This window comes from Orussus abietinus, unplaced genomic scaffold, assembly GCF_000612105.2.
Source record: "Orussus abietinus isolate OABI.00-Male unplaced genomic scaffold, Oabi_2.0 scaffold8, whole genome shotgun sequence".
NCBI lineage: Eukaryota > Metazoa > Arthropoda > Insecta > Hymenoptera > Orussidae > Orussus > Orussus abietinus.
Window position 1 is genome coordinate 1,548,375 of NW_019395997.1, and position 21,163 is coordinate 1,569,537.

At 49.4% G+C, this 21,163-nt stretch overlaps 4 protein-coding genes across 20 annotated transcripts in view; 3 read left to right on the top strand and 1 right to left on the bottom strand.

Moving 5' to 3' along the window:
- The window catches only part of LOC105699518 (transcriptional regulator ovo), a 45,651-nt gene extending 43,445 nt beyond the window's left edge, over positions 1–2,206 (top strand). For all 4 annotated transcript variants that reach the window (XM_012424577.2, XM_012424575.2, XM_012424576.2 and 1 more), the window contains exon 10: positions 334–2,206. In XM_012424577.2, the coding sequence (XP_012280000.1) occupies positions 334–459 (126 nt within the window). In that variant the 3' untranslated portion in view covers positions 460–2,206. The remainder of the gene's footprint in view (positions 1–333) is intronic.
- A 1,156-nt stretch (positions 2,207–3,362) lies between these two features.
- LOC105699342 (probable glutamine-dependent NAD(+) synthetase) lies at positions 3,363–16,865 on the bottom strand. 14 transcript variants are annotated; one of them, XM_023434183.1, is made up of 16 exons: positions 14,596–16,865; positions 14,280–14,534; positions 14,045–14,148; positions 11,579–11,939; positions 6,882–7,059; positions 6,548–6,803; positions 6,277–6,469; positions 5,942–6,182; positions 5,631–5,867; positions 5,422–5,555; positions 5,053–5,357; positions 4,753–4,961; positions 4,442–4,664; positions 4,210–4,386; positions 3,945–4,038; positions 3,363–3,738 (listed from the first exon to the last, which is right to left on the bottom strand). In XM_023434183.1, exons 5-16 carry the CDS (start codon positions 7,025–7,027, stop codon positions 3,710–3,712), a joined length of 2,244 nt encoding a protein of 747 aa, XP_023289951.1. In that variant the 5' UTR covers positions 7,028–7,059; positions 11,579–11,939; positions 14,045–14,148; positions 14,280–14,534; positions 14,596–16,865; the 3' UTR covers positions 3,363–3,709. The 14 variants fall into 14 exon arrangements, with proteins under 14 accessions (XP_023289951.1, XP_012279667.1, XP_023289953.1 ...); XM_012424244.2 differs by adding an exon at positions 3,826–3,910 and having other exon boundaries at positions 3,991–4,038; positions 14,280–16,865; XM_023434185.1 differs by having other exon boundaries at positions 14,386–16,865.
- LOC105699296 (cytosolic carboxypeptidase 2) lies at positions 8,330–13,969 on the top strand. The gene is made up of 16 exons (XM_023434131.1): positions 8,330–8,414; positions 9,466–9,647; positions 9,717–9,869; positions 9,950–10,221; positions 10,442–10,588; positions 10,659–10,767; positions 10,844–11,089; positions 11,159–11,328; positions 11,400–11,562; positions 11,622–11,849; positions 12,097–12,188; positions 12,253–12,451; positions 12,524–12,650; positions 12,726–12,918; positions 12,980–13,180; positions 13,248–13,969. Exons 1-16 carry the CDS (start codon positions 8,330–8,332, stop codon positions 13,765–13,767), a joined length of 3,087 nt encoding a protein of 1,028 aa, XP_023289899.1. The 3' UTR covers positions 13,768–13,969.
- A 242-nt stretch (positions 16,866–17,107) lies between the features above and the next one.
- On the top strand, positions 17,108–20,996 carry LOC105699343 (cytochrome P450 4g15). Its single transcript, XM_012424245.2, has 8 exons — positions 17,108–17,259; positions 17,899–18,142; positions 18,249–18,446; positions 19,200–19,452; positions 19,527–19,734; positions 19,822–20,019; positions 20,145–20,382; positions 20,465–20,996. The coding sequence occupies exons 2-8, from the start codon at positions 17,914–17,916 to the stop codon at positions 20,824–20,826; spliced, it is 1,686 nt and encodes a 561-aa protein (XP_012279668.1). The 5' UTR covers positions 17,108–17,259; positions 17,899–17,913; the 3' UTR covers positions 20,827–20,996.
- The last annotated feature ends 167 nt before the right edge of the window (positions 20,997–21,163 follow it).

Here is a 21,163-nt window from a genome sequence, read left to right on the forward strand (position 1 = left end):
ATGCGTAGCTCTGGAAGGATGGTGCGACCCCTGGCCCGAACCCGAAGGACCCCGAAGAGTCGCGACGGGGCGCGCCCGGAGGTCCCGGTAGGACACCACGAGCTCGTCCCCAAGACCGGGATTCGGACCAGGGGCTCGTCGCGTCCGACGGGGAGTTGGGCGAGATTTGAGACGATAAATCTATCCGGCATCGGCACTAGAGGTCAAAGGGGGAGGAACGAGGGCGAGTATAGGGTGAAATGAGAGAGAGAGACGGAGAGAGCGCTCTAGGCAAGATCTCGAGGAACCGCAGGAACGAGGGACGTTATTGTTCTTGGTCGTGTAACTCTTCAGGGTGGCCTCCTGCAGCGGGAGTCTAGGAGTGCGGAGAGCTGCGTAAAGTCGGCCTCGAGAGTCCTGGAGGCCCCTCTCCGGCGATCCTCGACGCTTCTGCACCTGGGACGAGCTTCCACGTTCTGACACCGAGGACCCAAAGACCCTGAAGAGAGCCCAGGAGGATGAATACCTTGATCCAGAGACCAGGAAAAGGAACGTAGGCTCCTTCGACACCGGAGGACCATCTATGGGACTTGGTATCCTCAACCTGAAGACCCTGCTCCAAGAAACGACCTCCGTTTCGTCTCACCGCGCTCGTTTCTACCCTGAAGAGCGGGAATCTCCTGTTGCGCAGTATTTCCTGTTATAGTAGAGCGTGTCAGACCGCGATTGCTCGGGATGCGTTCCAATAAGCGCCTCTAATCCTAAGTAAGCCGACGATTCGAGACGACGAACACACGTGATAGCGTTTACGAGCGGCCGAAAGATCCCAAAGACTTGGATTCAACGTTCCGGGGACGCGTTCCCCCCTCGGACGCATTTTATGGTGTTTCCTCGCAGCGACCCATGCTCGGGGGCACGGACTCTCGATTTTACGTTGCTTTCCGACTCGGCGGGCCCTGAAGAGATCCCTGAAGTCGCGCCGCACCGGAAGCAGGCTTTAATTACGAGGGAACTTCTCCTGGTGAATGACTTCAGGGACCTCTTCCAGTCATTATCGCGACGCCCATGCGTTCGCTACCCCGAAGAGACCCTCGAAAGGAGCGCCGCTCGGCTCTTACGTGTTTTAAGTTTAGCCCAATCCCTCGCAAGCGACTTGTATATTAATTTAATATCGACCTCTCGTTACTAAACGCGCGCGCGCACATACACACGTTGTCACACTGGCACTCATACATTCACACGCGCACATCTTTTAGTGTAACCTGTGATATAGGGAGGAGTAGGTGACGACTCGCGGTCTCCGGTTTCTTTCGAAGGAGACGCGTAGCGTCCCGAGGAGGGGACTTTGCAGATACAATGCAAAGGAAACAAGATATACGCTCACGGAAAAGTACCTTTTCATTTGTTGCATTGCCGCGAAATGCTTGGTGGTTCTTTAATTAGCTGGAAACAGGCAGCTAACCATCACGGATGACAGGGAAATACTTACTTCTAATCTTTTACGCCCGGTTTTGCAGCAATGCTCCCAGTGGGACGGTACATTTAGTATTATTTCGTTACTCGCTCTGCTTTCCTTTTTAAACCGCCATTTCGCAGGATGAAAATTATTTAAGTACTTTAGAAGGTTACGAGTGCTCCGTTAAGGACCGCGGAATTGTACAGCTTGTTTCTTTTGCATCGTGGCATGCGTTGTGTACAAATTTGTATTCAAGACCCTGCGGGACGAAGGAGCGTCACTCGAGCTCGCGCGTACGTGTACAAAGCATTACAAACGGGGTTTCGTGCAATCTTCAGGTGGTTCAGGAAACTTGGGTCCGTGGTAAGGACGGACTTCTTCGCGCCTCCGAAATAACGGCTCCTTTGGGAAGTGCGAGGAAGCGACGCGTTTAATTTTAGTCTCGCGCTCGAACCGGGTGCTGGAAGGGCGGCCGTTCCAAGATGGCGCCGTTTCAAGATGGCGGCGGCGAGGGACGCTCGCAGTGCTTCCTCCCTTTCCGCTGGCTTTCTCCGAGAAGAAACCTACGCCGATGTTTCCTCCGTGCGGCAAAGAGCCAGATAACTAATCGATTACGATGACGCGTGTTAAAATTCTCATTAATCTCATTATTCTCATCCCACGCGAGATTCCGTTCGTCTCTTTCCGCGCCGTACGGCGTCACTCGGTCGCGCCATTTCCCCCTTCTCTTGTAAATACGCATTATAAATATATTTACGCGTGTCTACCGTAGTTGTACCATAGCTCGACACCCGTATCCATGCGAATTCGACCCTCGCTTGATCGCCGCGTCGAAAATTGTACATACAAGTAGCATATAGGTTCGCGTGCACGCGTCCCGTTTCGATGGAAAGCCAAGATGGCGGCGGGAAAGGTCTTGAAAATTAGAAAAAAGTACTAGGAGCGTGAAAGGGGGAATCGCGTGCACACACTCTTCGGTACCTTGCGCTATTCTACGACCTCGAGGTCAACTCGCCGCGGGGGGTCGCGTCTTTCTTGGCCCAGAAATACTCAAGAGTCGCGAAGGGGCCTCCTCGAGGCGCGGCCCCGCACCCCGTTATTATTTAATTTACGTGCAGTATTGTCCAGCCCCCGTTATACATATATACATATATATATACACAACCCGCTAAGCGTGTCGTCGCACTGTAACTCCGGCGGCCATTTTGTCTTATCCCTTTTTTTTTTTTAATTACGTTAGAACACGTTATCGCGACGTCGAAGGGAGCGGAAAAAGTCGTCATCTCGTCGAGAAAGAGAGAGACGCTACGAAAACGGCGGTCCCCTCGACTATATTATGGTTATTAATAATATTATTATGGAAATATTTATCGTCGTTAACCCTCGGCCCCGCGGGGTCCCGGGGGATATCTTGGCAGGAGCCCGAGTCCTCGTTTCCTCTCCGCCCCCGCGCCGACGATGGCGCCGATCGCTTTTTTCGCGCAAGAACGTCGAAACGCGCGCCGACGAAATGCGAGAGACCTCGTGCGAATTGTTTTCTCCCATCCTCGATTCCTTCTTCCTCTTCCTCTGTACCATACAGCGACCCCCGAGGGTCGCGAAGCTCGGATGTCGTTCTAGGCTTTAGTTCAATCATTAATATCGATCCTTAACGGTTATACGTGGTCACGCACTTTCGTGTATGTAGAAATCCAAGAGACAATAAATGTAACGTTACACACAATGACCTTTCTTTTTAGGGAATTCTAAGATAAAGTCCTGTGCCGTTTCGTGCCGATGGTTTCACTCGAAGCCATTTTTTTTTTCTAGGGATTTGCCGGAAAAGGGTATGTGGAATCCTCCGATGGCGGCGCCACCGCGGCTCCATCTGGAGGGACGCTTCGGGAACTAGGAGGGCCGGAAGGAATCGTAGGTGCCAAGTAGACGGTTCCAAGTAAGAGAATTTATTTCTTAGGTGACGGATAGGAGGCAAGAAAAATGACAGACGTTTTTTCGCGGTTTTTGCCAGCCATTGTCGGGCGAGTGTCCTTTCACGCGAGCGTGTCGGCGTGCAAGGGGCTCTAACGGTTCGAATAACGGTAGCACGAGGCGACGACTCGCTCGAGCGAGTCGCTCTCGGCTCCCTTTCGTCATCGTCATTCTTACCCCTTTTTTGGGGCCTTCGGGTTCTCCCAAGAGACGTTATAGTCTTCTCCTAAGGGGACACCTTCTAAAATCGTAGGCTGCGCGCCGTGGCGCTGCAAGTGCAAATACGAATAAAAGCTACGGCTACGGTTAGACTATTACTCCGGGATACGGTTTATCTGTAACAGAGAATAACGGAAGTGCCGTTGGTGACTGCTCGGGTACTTCCTGAAGGTTGAGGTCGAAAAGCCCCGCGAAACCACCACCTTGAGATGCGCCCCGAAGAACCATGCAGAGTCCGGATCCTGGCCGTTACCTGAGGCTCCGTGGCAACTGGGAATTCCTCTCGGCCTAGAGAATTTTTTCTTACCATTAGTTTACTTACTTCCGGTGGCCGAGCCGAACAACCGATACCTAGGCGTCGCACGCACCTCGAGTTCGTTCATCAAATGCTGCTCTGAACGTACTATCTGGTTGACCTGAAAAGCCACGTTCTTCAGCTCTTCTTCGAGTACATCGGTACTCTACTTTTATATATATAACTCAAGAGATGAGTTGGGAGATCGCTCACGGGCAAGATCGTGCGATCGCATCCTGCCCGTGAGCAATCTCCCACCTCATCTCTGATAACTCCTGAGGGTCTTTTTTACCTGTTCGTCTATCGCGTTGAACTGCCACTTCCAGGTGTGGTTGTAGAGGAAGGGCCTGTGGTCGAACCTGTTGTCGTCGGGGCTGTAGATCTCGGCGTGGCAGGATGGCGTCAGGATGGTCATCTTATGCCGATTTATCGCGTAGCACTGGTAGAAGTGCTTCACCTTGGCGGCTATCTGTTAAGGGGTATCAGTTATCCAGGGATCGAGCAAGTAAAGGGGGCGGAGGTACCTCTTTGGGTGGAGTGTCCCATATGTGCGTGAGCTTGGTGTACATGGAGAACGGTCCCGCGCAGTTCTGCTTCCTTAGGCGACCAAAAGTGCCCAATTCGTTGTAGGTCATGCCCATGTCGACCTCGTCCAGCTGCGCCAGCTGGCCATGTTGTAGCGGCTCCAGCTCCGCAGTTGGCGGCGCATCCAGGATGCCGTCCAAAGCCGAGATCCCGTGCTTCTGCCTGAAGATGGCCACGAGACGGAATCATTCACGAGTTACCGGAGACCCAACAAGGCCAGCGATCGCGTTAACGGAGCTGGTGGACTCGCCTGAAGAACTTCAGGAACCTCTTCAGGTCGTTCTTCGCGATCCCACCGATAGGGTTGATGTCCGCGCTGCTGCAGTCGTACTTGGTGAAGTATCCTCGAAGAGCCTCGTCCACGTTGGAGCTGCCCAGTACAAGAAGACCTCCTGGACGACCTCTGACCCAGAGCATCAACTGGGCGAAGAGATACGCGATGACCATCCTCAGACGCGCCTTCGACCAGGTGCATCGATCAGTCGAATTCAGTCAAGGAAGATGGAATACCCAACTGTACCCCAGCTAGGGGAATTATGGAGAGCGGTACCTGGATGTTTTGCAGGGCCAGGTTCTCTCTAGGCGAGCCACCCTGGACTCTAAACCTTGGAGTCAACTTGGAGACTTGTTGAAATATTCCAAGTACTGCCGACACGGCGCCATCGATGACGATGCCATGATGATAAGAGCCGATTTGACTGGCCAACTCGGCAGCTCTTGCTTTGGTCTCTGCCGAAGAGTTCTCTGTGCCCATGTAGCATGTCACCAGGATGGTGTTGCAGAGCTGCTTCGGGTCCGTTGGCGTGTAGCTGCAGTCGCCGACGATCTTCCTGATGTCCGAAAGAACCTGCGAGTCTGTTTGCAAAGTTAGGAATCGATGAAGCAACCGCACGAGGAAATAAACCAGAAGGTGGAGTACCTGCGACGGATGCTTCAGTTTCTTTCTTCACGGATTCGACGATCATGTCGCACATCGAGTAGACCAAGCAAGCAGTAGAAGAGGAGTCGACGCCGCCACTCAGCGGTAGGAAGAAGCCACCCTGGCAGGATCGCCTTGAAGAGGAGAAAGAGACGTGGTGCCCGACTCTTCGGCATGAAATTCAAGAACCGATCAAGTAGCCTACAAACCTGAGATAGTCCCAGAGCCAGCAAGCCGGCGCCATGGAGATCTCCTCCTCGGGGGTGTAGTACTTCACTTTATTAACACCCTCTTCACCATTTAAATTGGAGTCGAAGAGGAGGGGTCGATGAGGAACGCGGGAGTGAAGCGGCTTCGAGGCCAGGGCGAAATCCACCTTCACTCGAGGATAAGGCTGGGACTTGGCTGCGGAGTTGCTCCTGGACCTGATGCTGTTCCGGTAGGTCCTTTAAAGAAAAGAAACGATGAAGAACCGTGAAGAATTCTCAGGAATGGAAAAATTCCAAATAATCGATTCCACCTTATGTCTTCCAGGTCAAAGGTCGCCGTAGTAACCTCGACGTCTTCTAGAGCGAATTGCCGGCCACGGTTCAGGATCTGTCCATTCAACGCGATGCTGGAGCCTCCGTTGAAGTAAAGACGACCTCCGTCGCAACCTCGGAGGTTGCTGAACATGTAGCAACCGCCGGACTTAAAGGTCGCCGCCTTTACCATGTCCACCGTGACGTAAGCCTTGCGCAGCTCGAAGTACGAGCCGCTGCCTGAAGGAACCAGGTTGAAGAATTAGAAAAAAATGAGAAACCAAGTCTACGCGAAGTTGACCCTGAGGAGCAATTTTTTTTTTCCTGCGATTACCGTTGGCGATGATCTCCACGCCGTCCAAAGACATGGGGATGTGGTTGCTGAGAGGGTTCCAGAGTTCCTCGCACATTTCGAACCCGACGCAGGTGTCCCAGGTGGAGATGACGGCGTCGCCGAAGGGCACCACGCTCTGCTCCGTGATCTGGGCGATCTTGTTCGGCAGGAAATGATCCTCCACGGTGCGTTCCTACGGAATTCACGAAATGAATAAAACGTACGATGACCCATCAGCAACCGACCTCGGCAATTCCTTCAGGACTTGTACCTTCGTCCAAGGAGAAAACCACCTGGACTCCCTGTAGTTCCCATCATCGCACAGGTGCATCTTCGGCCTGATGAGGAGTATCCTCCTGTTCAGGAAGGCGACTCTGCAGTTGTAGGTCACATTTTTGTGCATGACGGGCATGCCCACGTCGACGAGTATGTCCTTGCAGACACTGGAGCCCAGCAGCGACGCCAGGACCTCCCAGCTGTGCAGAAGAGTGTCGGACTCGTAGAAGTGGTCCTCGCAGCTGTACCCACTAGAGAGAAAAGATTCATAAATGAAGGACATTTCATCTCCCCGAAATTAATCTCACTGTTCAGGTCGAACGTCATACCAAATCTCTAACTCGGGACCACTTCTGTATCTAGCCCCTGCCTTCTGTGCATCTTCGATGCTCTTCAGGATCCTCTTCAGGTTCCCTTCGAAGTCCATCGCCCATTGGTTGAGGGTGCAGACCGCCACCGTGACTGTGCGACCCATCTCGCATGAAATTTACCTCTGCTCGGGTTCACCTGGAAGGATAATTAGAATTAATTTCATGTGCGGCAGGATGCATTAAACCTCGAATATGATGCAGAAGACATATCGCCTCTCCGACGTCGGCTCGAAGGTCGACGACCCAAAGGCCCGGGTCCACTTTTACCCACCAGGTAGGAGTTAAAACACGGTTAAACTCTTTAATCGATCCTTCCCAGGTGCTCGGCCCTGCCGGCACGCAGCGACGATGAAACAAATCACCGGAGGGTAATTCGAGGAGAGTTCGCGTCCATCAACGGCGAGCCCTCCGGCTTATTTCGCTTCTTGATTGATCAATACCGCCCTGCTTCCTGGGGGGACTATCGGAACTCGATGCAGGGGAAAATTGGCTCACGAGCCGAGGAAAATCGATTGGACCACGAGGCAACGCATCCAGGACAGGACGAAACTTTCGTAGCTACCGGGTACCCTGAAGGTCCACGAGCTGGATCCTAAAATCGTTGGATAGGCAGACCCAGGACTGCATGGAGGTACCAGAAGACACCTACGGACACTTGTAGCCCGGGGTCGAAATCGATGGCTATCAGAGATGGTACCTTTCAAGCCGAAGAACGAGAACCGGCGAAACTGAGGGTATCTTATCCAGGGTATAGGTACCAGTCATGAGAGGGCGATGCCAACGAGCTGGAACATCAATAACCACCTCGTACCGGTCGTACGGATACCGATGGAAACGAGTCGCAAACAAGCCAGGGCTCCGCCCCCATCGGCCCGGTTGTCAGGCAATCGCCAGGGACCCGGGGAGAGACTCCGGGGACGACTTAGCCGGCTCCGGGCACGCGAGGTCCGACCGCTTCTTCGGGATCAGTCCAAAGTGGAGACACCCTCGACCGGTTCTCCGGGAAAGAGGAAGAGGACCCTCCAGGACTCTCGATCTTCCTTAAAGAAAAGCCAGTTAAATTTTGGAATTAATCCAGCAAGATGAGTACCAATTGGTACTCGTGGTCATGTCTGGAAACGGACCCTGAAGAGCAGCATCCGAGGACGTCAAGGGTGAAGATCGATGCACCCTAGGGGTGCCTGCAGAGGAGACACGTCTTGCTTGGAACTCCAAGAACTTGACTGGTCTCGCCAAGGTCTCCTGGACCATTCCCGAAGACTGGGTATGTATGCAGAAGGAGATTTGGATGCCTCGGACGCCGATTTGTCCCTGGATGCATGGGGCTTGGTCAACCACGTGTCCCTGGCTGGTAAGTAAGGCTTGGCGGGCGAACTCGGCCAGAGGACACCCTGAAGAGCTCGAAGATGCTTCCCGACCTCCTTGGGACCATGCGACATGGAGTTCGTCATCAACGGAATGGTCAAAGAGTTGCAGGCTGCTCTCTTTCCCGTCCATCCGGTGCCCGGTAAGAGATCCACCTTGAACCGAAAACGGGCGGGACGTAACTTGGTACCCCGAAGAAGATGCCGAAGAAACGTCCGAACCTCCCCTTTCCCTCGACTGAGACAATTTTCTCTCGGTACAGCGACCCTCCCCGAGTGGTCCGGAAGTTACGTCTCGCCTTTTAATTCACCATCTTGACCTACGAGGCACTCAAAAATGTGTTTTAGCGCTTTCGCGTAACGTCACCTCGCCGGAAGAGCTTTTAAAAATGCCGGAATACCGCGAACCGGTCTCGGTGTCGATGTCGGTGTCCGTGTCGGTGTCGGAGCGCACCGAGAAGATTGGTGAATATCTCGCAGAGTAATTTTATCACACGTTATCACATTCAAAACCTGAACCATAGCAAAAGATACGACGCCACGTTAACCGCACCATTTTTTTCCCCCCCTGCACAATTTCGCAATAACTAATTCTACGAGCGATAAATAGCGATAATTACTCGTACCCGAGTTCGTGCACACGCTAGAGTGCGAAACGAAAGTAAAGAAAAAAAAAAAGAAAAAAAGGAAATCGATCAAGACAGGCGTTCGTTGCCGTTCATTATCTCTTTCCGCGGGTTGCACGCTCCGTTGGCATAGTTTGTTGCTCGACAATTCCGATATTTACCTAAATTCCTCGCCGATTGTTCTTAACTACATTCCCGGGAGAGACACGCCGTTCTTCTCACGGCACAATTTCGATTACGTCAATGCGAATCGATGCCATCGATCGTTTCTCCCTTAGAACTATTTCCTAAGTTAATCAAAGCGCTCGCCATTACCGCGGATCGATCGGGAACACGGGGATAACAAGTAAATCCATAACCGTGGAAATCATAAATAGCGGTTAATTCGAGAGCAATTTGCAGAGTGCCTTGCCTAAATGAGATTTAGACGAGCTAGAAGGATGAACAATTCCAAGCGGTTGCACGTGGCCATTTTACGCACCCTAATCAAGCCTAGGATAATCTGAAATGACGCGAAGACAAGAGAAAACTAAATTTGCCTCCGATTCCCAGGGAGCTTCCTGACGAATCAATGCCTGCAAGGCCGCTTTGGGATCCTGAAACGCGACATCGATTCTACGCTGTCGCTGACATCGAGTTTCGGCAGATACAGAGAGACCAAGGATGCCCTGCAAGACGTGCACTCGGCCATAGACGGAATAACTCAAGAGGCGAGGTGGCCAACGGAGTGCCAGGTAAATTACAGATTCTTAAACATATAAACATTGGATTAAAAAGTTAACGACCGGTAACCGGATCTCCAGGTGATCCTGGAGAGGATACGCCACATAGAGTACGTTCCAGCATCACCGGAGCCGTATTACGTGCCGACCGGGAAGGAGCCTCAACCGAAAGCGGTCGGTGACGAATTTGGCTCCATCGTGTTCCACTACTGCCCTCTAAGCGTTACAAATTACGTGCGTAATCTATCTCTACTATCTCCTAATTATATCTAATTATTTCTAATTATTAATCGCTAGATTGCCGCGCGATTCAGTTCAGCAGGTCCTGCATCGGCGGGACCGTGGTCGTGATGCCGGACCAGGTGTCGAGTCTGTCGACCGTGCAGGTGGTCCCCCAGGTGGAGAACCCTCCCCCGGGCAGCGACCTGCTCTTCGAGTCGAGATTCGAGTCGGGGAACCTGGGGAAGGTGATCAAGATCACGGACACCTACTACCAGCTGCACCTCCGCCGGGACCTGTACACCCAGCGGCACATGCAGTGGTACTACTTCAGGATATCGAACACCAGAAGTAGGACGATCTACAGGTTGGTCCGCGTTAACTCGTTAACTGGTAGGGTCCATAAAGATGTCCAGGGTGTTCCGGGAGTAATTCCGTGATAAGGGGACGTTACGTCTCGCCGGTTCCTCGGATCGGACAGGAAGCCTTTCTGGATCTTGTTCTTGTCCCGCGAAGTCGCTTCCCCGGTCCGCCGATTTAGGTGCAATTATGGAACGGGATTATTAGCCAATTGCTCGAAATTGCAGGCTGTCGATCGTCAACTTCTGCAAGGAGGACAGCCTCTACAACGAGGGTCTGAAACCCTTGCTGTACTCGACCAAGGACGCCTCCATAAATTCGGTCGGTTGGAGGAGGTGCGGCGACAACATCACCTACTACAGGAACGACTCGTCGTGAGTGTTTATCAATTTTTTTACACAATGTTAAATAATAATCAGGTCGTAATGGCGGTTCCTTCGGCAGGGACGAGGAGAAGGAGAAACACACGTTGACGTTCAACGTCTCCTTCCCTCATGACCAGGACACGGTGTACCTGGCGCATTGTTACCCGTACACCTATACTGACCTCCAGGTACGAAGGAGACGGTAACGAGGTAATGACTCATTATAGAAGGGTAATTACTTGTCGAGTTGTCTCCTTTCGCCAGGAATACCTTGGCACGATCGTGAGCGACCCGGTGAAGACAAAGTTCACGAAACTTCGATTGCTCTGCCGCACTCTGGCGGGTAATAACGTCTATTATCTGACGATTACCGCGCCGATGTTGAACGACGAAGCCAAAAAGAAGAAAGGCGTCGTTATCACGGCGAGGGTTCACCCAGGAGAGACTCCTTCTAGCTGGATGATGAAGGGGATCATCGACTTCCTGACAGGGGACTCCAACCAAGCGAGGGTACGTCGAGTCTGAATACAGTGATAGTTTGAATTAACCGTGAGATTAATTATCTATTGTAATTAATAGGAACTGAGAGAAAGGTTCATCTTCAAGCTGGTGCCAATGCTGAACCCTGACGGCGTGATCGTTGGCAACAATAGATGCTCATTATCAGGGAAAGATTTAAACCGACAATACCGAACTGTCATGAGGGAGAGTTATCCTTCGGTCTGGCACACGAAACTCATGATCCGCAGGTAATCTACAATAATTAATATGTAACGGCGTGTATAATAATTCATTTACCGACTCGTTTGGTTGGTTTTAGATTAATGGAGGAGTGTGGCATGGCGATTTACTGCGACCTCCACGCGCACTCCAGGAAGCACAACGTTTTCATCTATGGCTGCGAGAGCAAGAGACCTGGGTGCTACGGAAAGCTGACCGAACAAGTGTTTCCACTGATGCTTCACAAGAATGCTGCGGATAAGGTTGGACATATTGTACCTTGCAAGTTGGATCGGCTGGTGAGATGTAATTGACGTTTCAGTTCTCCTTCGAAAGCTGCAAGTTCCACATAGAGAAGGGTAAGGAGGGCACCGGTAGGGTGGTGGTTTGGTTGATGGGTGTGCCGAACAGCTACACCATGGAGGCCTCCTTGGGTGGATCGACTTTAGGCTCCAGGACAGGAACACATTTCTCCACCCAGGATTACGAACAGATTGGCAAGGCCTTCTGCGAGACTCTCCTGGACTTCTCCGATGAGGATCCTGTCAAGGTAGTCTTCGTCCTTTTTCACCGTACTCCTAGTTCCTTTAGATGAAGTCTTGCAATGAAACTGTCGATCCCTTTCGTGCAATCTCTGCTCCTATGGAACACCATCGGTAAGATAAATACTCTGTAGACACATCGATGCATTTTCTACAGAATTTATTAATTATAATTTTTTCAGTAACGCAAGGTTTAATAATTAAATAATATTTTCACGTATATTTTTAGGATTTTGTCATGCAATGCAAATACAGGAGAGGCTGCGGAACAAAATCATTGCAAGACTTGTTCAAGAAGGGTCCAGTGCGGATGAGCCTACTAACATCAATTTAACTGATTATTCCAGGTAATTAGTGTGTGAAAATTCCTGAAATTGTTGAGTCGATTATATAATATTCTTTTTTTTGCAGTGACGAAGGCGATACGTCAGATAGTACTTCGGAGAACGAATCGAAATTGATGGACACCGTAGAGACTATAGAGCGAATGGAAATAGAAGACACTCGATACCTCTGCATACCTGCACCTTTATATTCTCCAAAGGTCCGAAGTATCAACAAGTCAAGAAAAACGAGGAAAAAATCGGCTCAACTATCAAAGACATACTCGGTAATCGATATCTGGTCAGATGAAATTTAATTAAACTATTCAAAACACTGATTTATTAATTTGTACCTGCAGACAAACAGGGCAGCAATAGATTTACCTATCACAGATCCTGGAAGTGACTTATACGATCTCACCGATTCAGCTGACGATAATTACACACAATCACCTGTCAAAACAAACCGAAAGGAAAAGAACAAACGTTTGTATCAATGAAAAAGAATAGAAATAATTTTCCTACTCCCTGCTGAGAGTCATTTAATATTGTGAATCGCAGGATCTCGAAGGAGACTTAGGGAAAAGTCAAATCGTTTGGAGAAGGAAGAAGACTCTAAAAAAGATTTTGGTGAATCTTCCTCCTTGCCATTGTTGGTTAGACCGCGAAGCTTATCGCTCGGAGAAGAATTACTAGTCGATCAAAAGCAACCTTCCAAGGCCAAGCAGTATTCCCATTCTAATCGACTTCCAAGGTGAAAAATCACATACTACAATATACGAAATTGTTACAAGCCTGTTATTTATTTATTGCAGAACTCATTCAAATTTATCCTCGGTGCCGTTGAAAAGTCAAGAAATGCAAATTAAACTGACTGCATTAAGACAACAGATCTGGACTGGAAAGATGTACAATGCCTCGGATGGAGATGACTTCAAATCTCCATTTGTTCAAAATCTTATGAGCTGGGGTATTGCCGACTTAGCATTATCGTACCAAACTGATGTTGAAATGAAGTGAGTATTTTCCGAATTTCTAAAATTAATAATGATGTACAATATAAATATGGCGTATTACCTTCAGCAGAACAATGAAGAAAGCAACATTAGAAAAAGTAGAAAAGAAAACAAAAAAGAAATGCTCAAAGAAGCAACTGAAAGTCAGCAGCATCTCTCCGGGTGACGAAGCACCTGAAGACGAAGAAAAAAAAACATTAAAGAAGAAACGAGCTAGATTCAAGCGTCAAAAAACCATCAATGTCAATATTAATACACCAGAGTTTAATCCTGCCTTATCTAGGCCAGATAAGATAGACTCTTTTAAATTATTTGGAATAGGTAAGCTACCAAAGGTAGATTCAAAACAAAAAATCGATCCAAAAAGAAAATGCCGCAAAACGGGCACCTCAACGGTTTTGATTACCGATGCTCCGAAAGCAAAGCCAAAGCCAGCCGAGACTCTCGTTGACAGTTCCAGCTCTGACGACGTGGTGACAGGAACACGTCCCAAACTCACCAGGAAGAAAAAAAAACCTATCGGTGGGAAGAAACGGGCATCGAGCGCCGGTCTCATAATTTCTAGCATTAAGGAAGAATCCAAGTAAACCTTTCAGGTCCACCAGGCTGCCACTAACTCGCACTGCCATCTAGAGCGTTTAAAATATTCGTACCTCAATTAAACAGCTAGTAATATATAACATAAAATGTTACACAACTACTTCTCGAGTATTGACGCCTCGCGGTTATGTGTAAACCGCATTCCAACCGCATTGAGAGAAAACTTACTAGAGTACATTAGACACCTCTACTAGGACACATTCAGGAATACCTGTTGAACATCCGCAGCAAGCTATGGAACACGAGTCGGTTCAAAATCCTAACCTCAAAGTCGCGTCGTTTCTCAAGTCCTGCCAGAGTGAATGAACGCCTGTCACTTCTTGCCGACACCATAAGTAGCTATGCCGATCTCCAATGATCACTAACACCTGTAAGCCCGGAGAAAATAATAAATATTTCCAGAGTTAACACTTGACACGTCGAGCGCCGTTTCGAGGAATTTGAGGTCACTTTAGAACAAGCTTTGAGGTTAGAGAAAGTGACGCGGGCGTCCGGATACCTTTTGCCGGTGCAGTTGGGCGTAGCGCAATCCTCTGCCTTGTACGTTGCACGAACAATTACTCCCGCAATACCATGAAACGCCATGCACCATGCCATGCACTCACCGTATATGTACATATTTTATGCATCGCAGGCTGAGAAGTTCCCGCGAGTCGCCGCCATCTTGGGACGCCATGTGTGACCATCAATGGCGTCGCCCCTTGACTTCCGGTGCTCTTTAAATTCGCCGAGACTCGCGAAAACCAAGTTCGACCTGCATTACAGACCGATTTATATTACGATTAACATTTAACATAAAATAATTCCAAGCGCACCTCATATTATTTGGAATATGAAACGACTTATGTAAGAACCAGAACCGGCGAGTCGGCGCCATCTTGGATCCATTTCTCGTCAAAGAGGCATGGAAAAAATGGATCTATTTCGATTTCAATGTTTAACTCTCCTTGGGACTCTTCGCGCAAACCGCAAGACGCGATCAGAAACATATCTCTTCAGATTCTGACGTCAAACAGACGTAAGAAGTGAATTACGAGACGCGCCCGTACGTAGGCGGATCGAACAAGAGCGCATAATAACTCGGGCGATTCAAAAGTCGAGGAACGTCAGCAAAGTTCTCGCCGAAAGACGGGTATCACCCTGACGGCCCCAGAAGGCCGGGTCACAGAACTGTGACCTGGATATCCGTCCATTGTGCACGCGAAGTACACATTTTCCCACGCACGACTACGGAAACTTTGTAGACACGCACCATCGATTGTGTCGAGCTTTCCTTCCGCTTTTAGCGTCCATCTTGGACTTCATATATTAATTAATTACGCCCCACTAAATAGATTCCTTAAGGGATTGACTGAGGATTTTTTGTCCACTTATCCGTGATTTTTTTTTTCCAGACTCCTCGCCCGTGAAAACGTCGCAGTCGCGCACCAAGGATCAACGTTCTGCTTCTTCGTTCAACTTTTCTGCCGCGTCTCGGCGGCCATCTTGGATTTCTTTATCCGTTCATTAAATCCTATTTAAGAGTCCCATTCAGGAGAGATTAGACTCTCCGTCCGTCTACCTAGAGAGGAACTCTGCTCGCAAAGAGACCAGTCTTAAATATTTAGCACATCCACCCTGAGACATGCCATATCCGAGTTTGCACCCTCTGATTCGCTCTTACTCGCCTAGTACCCATACGCGCCTATACATAGAGAGTCCTACATTTTCCGCATTACCGAAGACGCGATAAAAATGTTAAAAATATTTAGAAACTATTAAGTTATACTTTTACGATTTTTCGAGGCATTATGTTAGGGATTGGTTAAGCCAACTAAGCGATTACGCTAAATTAACGCGAAATATCGCTTCTGTCTCTTCGAGTCATACTTCTCTGATACGCAAAGTCGCTTTCGAGAGAGCTTTGTAATTTGTCGCTGAGACGCGTCCGGTCTAAACCGGTAATACGAATTGCGATTAAACACGTATCGATTTGCGCAGTAATTTGCTTGGGCCCATTTTCGAGTTCCCTAGGTCCGTTTTAGCGAAGAAAAATTGAGTTTCTTGCAACCCTAATGGATAAGATCGAAAGTCGCCGCAAAAATGGACCTAGAAATGTACGTACACGTAATTTCGAGTATGTACGTACATACGTGGACTTATTGGAACGAGAACGTTCCTTCGGGTACGCGGGATAATCGCGTGCGCGTAAAACCGAGTCTTGCCGGCAGTGCAACGAGTTATGTAAGTAATGTCGCAAAAGGAATGATCGGGTCGATCCGGAGCACGTACATCGATTTTCGGATGAAACAATGAGTCGTTTCAACGACTACTTATTAACGAATAGACGGGAGGGAATAAATTGGCGAAATTTCGAAACACCTCCGATTAGACTTTGGAAATTTGTGACGAGATAAAAATCGCTAAATGCTGTAATAATTGGATTCGCCAGGAAATCCGAAATCCAAAATCCAGCGATTCACGGCTCGAGAGTTCGAGTTACTTAGCCAGTCGTGTAAAAATGGACTTCAGACGTAAACTGGGGCATTGTTTGCAAATATCGGGATTACGGGTCACTACGGATTCACGTGTCCATGAATCGTCATAAACCGCTGATTTTTCTTCAACGCGTGAAATGCGTCACGAATTTCTCGTCCCGGGGAATTTAACGACGATGATAAATTATTCCCGCTTTTCCTCCTCTCGAATTTTCGCCAATTATCTCCTTTCTTCCCACGATTCCGGAGACGACGATGGAAAATGTTCCGTTGGCTGCGACCTTCCGCAACTCGCTGTCTCAAAGAGATCGATTTCACGTATCATTCCTATGACGAGTTTATGAAATTTCCAGCCGACGTAGGACATCGACGGCCAAGTAAGACGATATCTTGCGCTACTCGTTTGTAAACACACGTTGGATTTCTTGAGGCCGCGGAGCCTAGTTCCAGGAGGCAGAAAAAAAAGGCCGTTTCTCCTCGTTAACGCCGATCGAAATTCCGAAATTCGATCAGTTGGTGAGCGTCGATCTCGGCACGCACGAAGACTTCATCCGATCCCTTTTGGCCAGGTTCCCTCGACTTCGGGAACCCAAGATCCACCGCAAACCAAAGGTGACTTCGAACAACCTATTTTACGGAACAATACATGAAAAGCTTGCCGATAGAAGAGTTCTAGGCGAGCGTTAAAAATTCCCCTTACCGATACCGGGATTTCTAGGCGTAGGGTTTCAGACAGTCGTTTGGAAATTTCCTACTCTTTCGGGGGCGATCCCTTTTCCTTTCGGTTTTTTCCCCGCTCTTCTAGGCCGCGGCTGGCTTTAACCCCTCGCTGAGGTTCTATTAGCGATTCTAATGGTTCCGATGTAACGTACTTATTAATTATCGGTGCGAACTTCGGGCCAGGACAGGTGGGAGTCGAGATTCGTCCCCGGTTATAAAAGGCACCGCGCTCCGATAGGACGGGCAGTTCGGTGGTGGTTCTTCAGCAACGCGGACGAATAGGTGGGTGGACCGATCCTCACCTTTCCCCTTATTTCCTCATCCTCCATCGGCAATTTTCAGACATCCCTTCGTCTGAAATTAAAAAAAGAAACAACTCACAGCAATAAACACTAGTTTTCGCGTCCTTAAACAAGTGCTTTATACTACTTTCTTCGGGACTTCTCGGTGTAAGATATCGTGACTACACTCATGTTTGGTAAAAAAGAATCTAAATAAAAAATAGAGAGTGCAATTTAATTACTAATCTCTTTGTCCATGGCGCGAAAGAGGAAGCAACGATAAGCACCATCGCTCGAGAGATTAATCGCTGAGAATGTCAAAATCATCGAATTCCCCTTGCACTCTACCTAGGGAAACATCACGTAGGCCGATAATCCAATCTCCGGACTTCCTGATGAAAATTCGCAGCTAGTTTCTCGCTGATTCATTTCTTTTGTCGAAGAAGCCTCGCGCGCCCGATAGCTCGAATCGGCACCTGAAAAATCCGTAACATTATTAATTTGATATCCCACCACATGGAATCGGAATTGGAAGATACAAATGACTAATCGCTCCTATGGGTGTTAAGCAGCCGCTACAAACAATTACAAACGTTTTCTGGGATTTAACACTTCTATTTATTCTACTTCGTTCCTTCAGGTTGCACCCCGAAAAATGTCGTCAGCAGGACCGGAAGTGATCGCAGGGTCGGTGACAGCGGCATCGGCCACAGGAGTGTCGGCCATGTCGGTGTTCTTCGCCCTCCTCATCCCAGCCGTGGTCCTCTACTACATCTACTTCAGGATCTCACGCCGCCACCTCGTGGAGCTGGCGGAAAAGCTGCCAGGTCCCGCGGGACTCCCAATTCTCGGGAACGCCCTGGAATTCATCGGCAGCTCGGACAGTAAGTGAAAAAAAAAATAAATTACAAGTACTAGATGAGTCTTAAGTCTACCAGTCAGCCCCGAAGAAGGCCTCCGTTAGCTTAACGACGCATTCGCTCTTCTCAGCAATCTTCCGCAACGTCTACAAGAGGTCCTTCGAGTTCGACCAAGTGATCAAGCTATGGATAGGCCCCAAGCTGATCATCTTCCTGATCGACCCGCGGGACGTGGAGGTGATCTTGTCGAGCCACGTCTACATCGACAAGTCCAGCGAGTACAGATTCTTCAAGCCCTGGCTGGGAAATGGTCTCCTCATCTCGACCGGCACGTATTTCGATTACGCATTTAATTTTCCTTTCCTTTCTCCGTGCTTTAAGCGTAGCAAGTGGTAAAACGGTGTCCTGAAATGGTGTGGTGCTCGATGAAACCGATGCTGAAGTCCATGTCGAGGATCATCTCGAAGATCACGCCGAAGTCCACGTTGGGGCATGTGCGAGTAGTTCTCGTGGAGACACCCGGAAGCTGCGCTCCCACTAGAAATCTCTCCCTTCCTGTTCGCCTCTCCGTCCCACCGGGTCACTAGAGAGCAATTTCTCGCTCGCGACTCGCCCCGCCCGGTTCGAAAGTAAAAAAGACACCCGGGACGTAGCCCGGCGCACTTTCTCGGGTCATTTTTCGCGTCGAGCCGGCATGCACGCGCGATTGCAGCGGCCCACGTAATCGCACTCGTCGTTTCTCTCGGGGACCGCGCGTTTCCGATGCACCGAGAGATGCAACAAGGAGGAACCGACGTCGCATCTCGAGTGAAATTACAGGCGCCTCTCTCGAACCTGACTGAAAGCGAAGGAAACCGCTTCCTAGTAGATGCTTTCTCTCGCCGGAAAAAGACTCGGTCGCGCACTTACGCGTTACTCAATCGGCGATGTTCCGTCGTTTCCTCGGCGTTTTTCCCTCATTGGGATTAAACGAAGGAAAAAAAAAATACAAAAAAATTATCTAAATACTAGCAAAGGAATTATCGGCATTTTCCTCAGAATTACGGGACACTGTCTTGAAATCTGCATTCGCAATTTCCAGGACCAAAATGGAGGGCGCACCGCAAGCTCATCGCCCCGACCTTCCACTTGAACGTCCTGAAGAGCTTCATCGACCTGTTCAACGCGAACTCCAGGTGCGTCGTGGAGAAGATGAGGAAGGAGGTCGGCAAGGAGTTCGACTGCCATGATTACATGTCCGAGTGCACCGTGGAGATCCTTCTGGAAACCGCCATGGGGGTCTCCAAGACTACGCAGGACCGCAGCGGCTTCGAGTACGCCATGGCGGTGATGAAGTCAGTCTTAAATAAATATTTTTAAAATAAACTTCTAGGTGGAATATCTAATTACCGGTGGTTCTCGTCTTCAGGATGTGCGACATCCTCCATCTGAGGCACACCAAGGTCTGGCTGAGGCCCGACTGGCTCTTCAACTTGACCAAGCACGGCAAGGACCAGATCCAACTCCTGGAGATCATCCACGGGCTCACTAAAAAGGTGATCAAGCGCAAGAAGGAGGATTACAAGAGCGGGAAACGCAACACGATCCAAGAAAAGGGCGAAGTCAAGGACGCAAAGGTATCATACGGATATCATACGCATTTTCTACGCTGGACCTTGAAGAAGACCTCCGAGTGACGCTTTCCTTTCCCGTTCTTCTTCCAGAACGGAAACACCACCGTCGTGGAAGGGCTTTCGTTCGGTCAGTCAGCTGGTCTGAAGGACGATCTGGACGTCGACGACAATGACGTCGGCGAGAAGAAGAGGCTTGCTTTCTTGGACCTCCTCATCGAGGCCGGCCAAAACGGAGTCGTCCTCACCGACGAGGAAGTCAAGGAACAAGTGGACACGATAATGTTCGAGGTGACTGGACCTAAAAAAAAAAGAGACATCGATTAATAATTAATTATTAAATATTAAAATCATAAAGATTTAAGAGCGAGACCCAGAGTCGTACATGTAAAGACACTTTAACGATGCATCTTCAGGGTCACGATACCACGGCTGCAGGGTCCAGCTTCTTCCTCTCCATGATGGGATGTCACCCAGACATCCAAGAGCGAGTTATCCAGGAACTGGACGAGATATTCGGCGACAGCGACAGACCGGCCACGTTCCAGGATACTCTGGAGATGAAGTACCTCGAAAGATGTCTGATGGAGACTCTCCGCATGTACCCACCAGTGCCAGTGATTGCTCGCGAGCTAAAATCAGACCTGAAGCTCGGTGAGTACCCGGACGTGAGGTTGCTCACCAGGTCCTCGGTAGGATAAATCTTGATATTCTCTAAAAAAATCTTCCTTTCCAGTGTCCGGGGACTACACCCTCCCGGCCGGCTGTACAGTAGTAATCGGGACCTTCAAGATGCACCGCCAGCCACATATATACCCGAACCCTGATGTCTTCAACCCGGACAACTTCCTCCCTGAAAAGACGGCGAATCGCCATTACTACGCCTTCGTACCATTCTCAGCGGGTCCCAGGTCCTGCGTAGGCCGTAAATACGCGATGTTGAAGCTGAAGATCATCCTGTCGACGATCCTGCGTAACTTCCGCGTGCACTCCGACATCAAGGAGTCGGACTTCCGGCTGCAGGCGGACATCATCCTGAAGAGGGCGGAGGGCTTCAAGATCAGGCTCGAGCCCAGGAAATTGTCGGCCAAGGCCTGAGGAGCACCAACGAGATCGGCGATGTCCTGAAATTCCGAGGCGCTTTTTGAGGCACAAGCGAAGAAAAAAAAAGAAACGGGCCCCACTAGAAGGGACGTATATATCGATACGTTGTACATGTTGTAAATTGAATCCAATTTAATTAAATGTCGTACGGCATATCAGCCTAGTGTTAGCGTATGATTTACGTGGATTATTTATCTCGAGCAATAAATAATGCAGCTGGCGAGCTGTAAAATCGTACCAGGGACCCGCCACTTCATTGAGACCCATTTTAACTTTTTCACCGTTTATAAGATCTCTAACAAGTGAATTAAAAATGAAGTACACGTTCGTG